This window comes from Nelumbo nucifera, chromosome 4 (assembly GCF_055504915.1).
Source record: "Nelumbo nucifera cultivar China Antique chromosome 4, China Antique-T2T, whole genome shotgun sequence".
Lineage (NCBI taxonomy): Eukaryota > Viridiplantae > Streptophyta > Magnoliopsida > Proteales > Nelumbonaceae > Nelumbo > Nelumbo nucifera.
Window position 1 is genome coordinate 94,951,229 of NC_142652.1, and position 7,714 is coordinate 94,958,942.

The 7,714-nt window shown below is 35.2% G+C and overlaps 1 protein-coding gene across 1 annotated transcript; it reads left to right on the plus strand.

Moving 5' to 3' along the window:
* The first annotated feature begins 447 nt into the window (after positions 1 to 447).
* LOC104610025 (uncharacterized) lies at positions 448 to 1,214 on the plus strand. The gene has a single exon (XM_010276483.3). It carries the CDS (start codon positions 618 to 620, stop codon positions 1,080 to 1,082), a length of 465 nt encoding a protein of 154 aa, XP_010274785.1. The 5' UTR covers positions 448 to 617; the 3' UTR covers positions 1,083 to 1,214.
* The last annotated feature ends 6,500 nt before the right edge of the window (positions 1,215 to 7,714 follow it).

The following is a 7,714-nucleotide window of genomic DNA, read 5'->3' on the forward strand; positions in this document are numbered from 1 at the left end:
AAATTGAAAATCTGCGAAGATTATTAATGACATTTAGGATAGATCACGGTGGAATGGATCAGTCATAAGTACAAACATAAATGGATCACCCAAAGTTTTGTGTCCCTCATAAATGGATTTTCCCAATGGTTCCTCCACTTGGGCAAAAAAGTGGAGTGCTGTCAAAAATCAAAATGAGAAACCAAGTTCATTCAATTATACCCCAAAATCACCCATGTGCAAGGCACGTGCAAAATGAGTGCACTTCTAACCATTCGATTAAGGTAAAATGGAATCAAATCAAGCACCAATGGAAATATTAAACACGTGTAAAGTAGATACTAATCCAACGGCCATCATTAAACCTAGATGGTAATTATTACATCACTGGCTCACTGCCCAACTGTGAACTGTCAACAACCTCCTTGTCTATAAATTATAATGGAAACTGGAATCGGCAAGAAGTCGCAATTCCAACGAATCAATGAGGATATTTCAGTAATTTCAAAATCCACCGCGTCTACAAAATTCCTCATCTCCGAGACTCCTCCGACCCATTCAACTAATATTCGTCGCTCGGCCTTTTCCAGAACCAGAGACAGAGCCTCGAAGCAAAGAATTGAAGGAGAGAGAGAGAGATGGCAGCTCAAGCAATCGAGAAGTACAGAGAGAACGCAGAGATCTACAACGGAAAGGCCCTCTGCAAGGAGAAGTCGCGGCAGCTGCTGGAGGAGATTGCGCTGCCGAAGGGTCTGTTGCCGCTGGAAGACATGGAGGAAGTTGGGTACAACAGGGAAGCCGGGTTCGTGTGGCTGAAGCAGAAGAAGAGCACCCAGCACAGCTTCAAGCGCATCGGGAAGAATGTGTCGTATGGGACCGATGTTACGGCCTTCGTGGAGAACCGTCGGATGAAGAAGTTGACTGGGGTCAAGAGCAAGGAGCTCTTGATTTGGGTCACCATCGCCGAAATCTACATCGACGATCCCGCTTCCGATAAGATCACTTTCAAGACGCCGGCCGGGATCTCCCGTTCGTTCCCCATCTCTGCTTTCGAGCTCGAAGAGGAAGAAGAGAAGAAGAAGGAAGAATCCGGCAAGAACTGAACTGAATTGCTTCTAAGAATTGTAAGGGAGTTGTACTTTCTATTGATGGGATCTCTACTGTTACTCTGTGTAGAAGGCCGATATAATTAAGAAGGAGAATAAAGAATAAAAAAATCAGGTTCGGTTTTCCTAGATTACCCTTACTTTTATATATTGGAGAAACTAATTACACTTTAAATATCATATGTAGATTTGTAATTTTATATTTTTATCATGTATCTAAAATTATTAGGAACGGATCAAATTTGAATCACAATTTATAAGATTCATCGGGTTGATATTAAATTCGGATCACCCTAAAATTTTATAGAACCAAATCCAAATGGGAGATGGAATGAATCGAATTTGAACCACAATTTATAACACCCATCGGGTTCATATTGGATTCGGATCACCCCAGAATGTTATCGAACGGAATCGGATCGATCGATCCCTTGCAGAATTCGATTTGATCCGTTTGCACATGAAATCATCTCATTGGTTCTGGTATAGAGAAAGTGTTTCGATGCCTTATCTTCAATGCCATTCAGTCAATGTCCAACCCGACCCAACCGACCAACCCGGACCAACCCAATCCGAGTCGGCTGGGTTTTCATCAGTACCGGTCAGTTTCGGGTTGGGCAAATATATAAACCGACTTGAACTGAACCAGTCTTCTACTAGTTCGATAGTTCTTAGTTTGAGTAGTTTCCTACCTAATTATAACTAGTCTTCTACTAGAACTAGAAGGCCCATTGGGCAATTACAATTAAAATAGGCAATCTATCATAGTTTTTAACTTCTATTATCTTTTACACCAAATAGACAACCCGTTAGGCAATTATAATTAGAATTCAATTAGGTGTCCTTTCGTACAGGAGCAAAACCGAAACCGACCCAACCTGACTCAAACCGACCAGGTCGGTTTGGCCTATCAGTGGGTCGGTTTCGGTTTCCACCTCAGGTAACCCGACCAGGTCGGGTCGGTTGGGGAAACCCCAATAAACCGACCCAACCCGACCCGTGAACACCCCTATCTTCTAGCGGTGATCATTTCAGCCCGGCCCGGCCAGGCCCGCATAAGCTCGGCCTGTAAATTCTGGGTTTGGGCCTAGATTTTGTGTTCAGGCCTGGCTTGGCCCCCAGCTACATCAGGCCCGTAAATTTTAAAGTCGGGCTTGAGCTTAATACTTCGAGTCTGGTCTAGGTCTGGGCCAATCCGCATATAATTAAATTTATACATTTTGTGTATAATGTATATAAGAGTATAACTTGAGCGGGCCTAGCCCAAGCTCGAACCGGCTCAACTCGGAATTTTACATGGGTTGGGCTTGGATTTTCGGTCTTTGGGCTGGGCTTGGGCCCAAGGTGTCGGCTTTTTTTATTTTTTGGGCCATGCTCAAGCCTAGCCCGTAGGTAGCCCAAACCCGGCCCGAGCCCAACCCAATTATATACATTTATACATATATGTGTATATATATAAATGTTGCATACATAGTTACATATATATACATACATATTTATATATATAACTTTTGTATAGATATTTTGCATGCATATTTACATACATAAATAAATATATCTATATATATTTGTATAAATACATTTATATATGTATAATTTTAGAGTGGGTTCATTGATCAACCTGAGCCTAGATCGGGCCCAAGCCCAACCCGAGTGCATCAAATTACAGGGCAGGCTAGGCTCGGGTTGGGAAAATTGGGCTTGACCTCAAGCTCAGGCCAGGCTCGGGCCTTAAGCCCAAAATTTAGGATCGGGCTTGGGTTGACCATAAACCTGACCCAACCTGCCCGACTTGCACCCCTAAATGTATAGATATGTGTACATGCTATTTTACATTATATTATATATTTTATATATAAATATTATAACATGACATGTATAATTTATATTATATATAATATTTTATATTATATAATGTATAAAATAAGTTTATATGCATGTTATGTCATTTAATATAAAATATTATAGATATGTAATGTTTTATATGAAAGGCATTGGCCCAGAATTAGGCTTGGCCCGGCCCCGGCCCGTGTAGACTTGGGCTAGGGCTTATGTTTCAGGCTCAAAACCCTAGGCCCAGGCCTAATCTATAGCCCTTATCATAAGTGCAAAACCTGGCCCGGCCCATGATCACTCCTACTCTCTTCCAAACGGGCTCTACGGTGGTGTTTGTCAAAAATCATTTTTTTTTTTTCATCCAAGAAGCCGAAAAATCGCTTTTAAAAGATCATTTGGGAATGTTACACCAAATGTCAAAATGTTTCTTTTCTAATAAGCAATTATTCAAAATAAATGCTTATTTAAAAGCGCCTTTAGAAAGGAAAAGGGCCCTACACAGGGTAGGTTTGCAATTGGGGTTTTGGGTGTTTTTTTAATATATGTTTGGCATCGATTTTGCAGATACTATGCTGATGTGTGGGTTGGAACCACTGCTTTCTCAGAAAACAATCTTTTTTTTTGTTTAAAAATGTTTGCTATCAAATAGGACATTTCCTGGAGTAATAACAACACCTTCTGTTTGGTACTAGTGCTCCATATCTGTTTTCAACACTAATACTTATTATAGGAAGTCCACGTCATTGCCATATCATGTCCTTGTTGGCAGCAACGAGCTCCAGTATAAGAAAACGTCAAATTCAGCATTGCTCCAAACCATGCATTCTCGATTTCCAAGGCATGGCTTGGAGTACCATTTTTTATGGAAAAACGGTTCCAAACAAATTGGCATTTCCTGGAGCACCGTTTTTTTCGACGTACTGTTGATGTATCACCGTTTTCTGGAGCAATGGCTTCGATGCCAAACAGACGCTCAGTGTAGTCCTTTCTAATGTTTGATGAGGTGCAACTTTTTCTTTGAAAAATATGAAATGGGTTTTAGGCTCCATTTGTTTGCGATACAAATGTTGAATCGTGGTATTTATGTACTTGGTTTGCATTTGCAAATATTTGTTTGACATGTAAAAAAGTAATAATTAAGAGATCAAAAATGTATTTTCTAACATTTTTGTATTATGTGAAGAAAGCATTATTTTACCTATTTTTTAGATACAATTTTGTGCTCTTCATAATTTTGCTATTTGACCAAAGCTTAAGGAGGTGGAACAGTAGTTGAGCATTAATGATGGGACCCATGCTTTGCATTGATTTCAAATAAACAAGATGAGTGCAAAAACGATTTAAAAGTGTGAATAGTATTTGCATTCATGAACCGGAAAAAAAGGTTATTATGTAGAGTATATATTTGCATTTGCATCACAACCAAACGCAGCCTTATGTTAAAAAAAGCCAGCCAAGTGTTATTTTTGAGTGCTTTTGGTCTTTTAATGCAAAATTTGGACTTTTGCTTTTAAGTAAAAAAAGAAAGCGTTTGCAACTTTTTACCAAGTATAACTTTTTAGGTTAAAAAAATTAATTTTATCCTAACGAAAACATATTTAAGCTTTTCAGACACCAAACTAAACTTTTTTTTTTTCATATAGGGCCCGTTTCGGACCTTCCCAAACGGGCGTGAAAGAGTCCCGTAAAATAACGACACTAATTAAGAAGGAAAAAATCTATGACATGGAAAAGATATGATATAGAAATAGTTTTGACCAATCAAAACCAATGTATGAATTTTGACAAATAACACCTGATTTGTTATCACAATTATAATTTCAATTTATTGATTAATTGCTCTTCGGACCATATCTTTTTCATATCATAATCGAACCCGAACGGTGGAGGCTGTAGGCCCAGCAGCATGGCCCACTAATCAAATTTCACATATTCCTGAACCGACCCACACGGCCCACAAGAACTATGGCGGGTTATTACTAGTCCCTACGCATTTATTTATGGGCCCAGTGACCTAGGAATCAAGATGCTGCTTTGATATGAACTGCATTAATTTCTTTCTCCCCTATCATTTATCTATTTTATAGTTTTTTAATTTGTATTTTTAAAATTAAATAAAATAATTTAAATAAAAAGTTAAATTTAAGTTTTAAAGACTTTTATCTCTCCTCATTAACTCATTTGATTATCTTTCACTAATCATTCTCATTCCATTAAATTTCTCTCCTCTAATAACACTTTCCACTAATTCTTTCTCCTTTGACTTATTCCATTAAATTGCTTAAAATTTATTGACTCCTTTTCCTTTTCTTTCTTTTTTACCTATTTATTTTTATTTTATTCACTCTTCCTTCCTCATTATCTAATAAACCAAAAGCAATTTGCTTGTGGGTGATTATTTCAGTTTGGCCTTAGCTCGTGCCTCAAAAAATATAATTTAAAGCCCAATAAATAGAATTAATAAAAAATTACTGAAGTCAATAAAAAATATTAAAATTTTACAATTTTTTATCTAGCAACTATTAAAAATTAAGAAATTAATGAAAATTAGTAGTTTGTAAATTAAAAATTAAAATAAATTTGAATTCTATTTAAAATAACTAATATTAAAATGATAATTCAAATTAATAATAAAAAAGTAAAAACAATATTAAAAGTAATAAAACAAATAATTTGCTTTCCATATAAAAATTATTTAAAATAATAAAACTAATAATGGCCCAATTAGAAATATCATAATACTCCTACTTAGGGGTGATCATTTATTACCTAGCCTAACCTAGCTAGACCTACAAATTTCCACGCTAAAAGAACCATCTTCTTATAAGATAGATTTAGCTCAAATCTATACCAAGTCCACACATAATGTGGGCACTGGTCAAGGCCTAAGCTAAGCAACCCCTAAGCTTGACCTAGAAGTTATATACATATATGGTAAATATTATTATATTATATTTAAATAACAAATTTTATATTAACATATAGATAAAATTTTTTATATATTTTTTTCAATATAGTAAAATTAAATGAAAATTTTAATTTGTAAAAAAATTATAATTTTATAATTAACACGGGTAAGTCTGTCCCTATCCCAAGCCTAGACAAATATTTTTACGCTTGGGGTGTGGGTCGAGTTAGGCCAGCCAGCCTTAAAAACTGTTAATACACTATCAAAATCTAGCTTGTGATCTTTTACTTTTTTATTTTTTATTTTTTTTGGTTCATTGGGTTACACAAATGGGGTTAGCCCACTCCCCATAGCTCCTTTAGCTACTTTATTAATAATTTTTTGGCCTTTTATAGTCCACTCTCCCTTAGAATTGTTTTACTAATTCCTCAAATGTATTTATCCCTACCCCCTGTAAACACAACCCCCCCTTCCCCACATGATTTGGGAATCTTTCCTCTCTTCCCCTTGACACTGACCCAAACTAATTGCATTATGAATTATGAGGGGGACTGAACTCAAATTGCCCCTAATTTTTATCTTAAAATAGCTAAAATCCCAAAAATAATGTATGCATGAGTTGTACTCAGTTTGGTTCAATCCAATTACAAATGTCAAATTGCTCTTATGGGTGCAACTTGGACAGGTTGGGCCATGTTAGGGATTAACCCAAGCCTAAACTAAAGTCTTAAACCTATAACTCAGGCTTAGATAAATTTAATTATGACTACAACCTAAATTTATATATCTACTAATATTTAAGTATTTTAAATATGTAAGTAATATTTATAAAAATTGTAACATTTAATAATTAATAAGGTAAAATAAATAAAATAGAACACTAATAGATAATATGAAAAAATAATTATTTTTATCAAGTATTTAACAGTAATTTATTATTTTTGCAAAAATAATTAATGTAATTAATCTGAATTACTAAATTACTTTTGTAGCAAATTACTAAAATAAAGATTATTTATTTATTTAAAACAATAATGTATCCCTTCCTTATAATAGTTGTTAGTTTCCGTTGTTTCACTTTCCCTTGACAAATGCCATGCATTGCATGGGTCCCTCCTAGTCTATATATTAAAACTAGGCCTATCATGTTAGCAGGCTTTTCCTTTCTCCCCTACAACTTATCTATTTTTTGGGATTTTTTTTGAATTTTTATTTTTAAAATTGAATAAAGAAACTCAAGTAACTCATCAACTTTAAGTCTTTAACACTTTCATCTTTCCTTGTTAACTCACTATTAACTCTCTCTCTCTCTCTCTCTCTCTCTCTTCTCTTTCTCATTAACTCCTTTGATCATCTTTCCTTATTATTATTCCATTAAATCTCTCTCCTCCAATAACTTACTCCACTAATTCTCCCACCTCTCAATTACTCTAATAAATTGCTTGAAATTCATTGACTCTTTTTCCTTTTTTTTTTTATTTTATTCTCTCTGCTCTCCTCATTAATCTAATAATTCAAAATAAATTTTCTTAGGGGGTGATCATTTCAGTACATCTTAGGCCCGAGCCTGCATCAAGCCCACAAATTTCAGGGCCAAGCTTGGCCTAATACTTCAAGGCTAGCATGGGCTCAACCCAGCCCGTAAACAAATAATGATTTAAAAATTAGTTAATAAAAATATTATAAATAGTTAAATCACCTAAAAATGATGAGAGAGAGAATTCCATTTATTTGTGTAGGCCTCTTCCCTTATATAGCCTATTGTATTCCAAAGAGAGAGAGAGAGAGAGAGAGAGAGAGAGAGAATTTTACTCTCATCCAAATTCCATTTTTTGTTTCATAGTCAAATTCTATTTAATTGTTTAATTGTTAGAAAATAATAATT

Bases quoted from the DNA above. Each gene is read 5' to 3' on its own strand.
- LOC104610025 (XM_010276483.3), top strand. From the start codon at position 618: ATGGCAGCTCAAGCAATCGAGAAGTACAGAGAGAACGCAGAGATCTAC.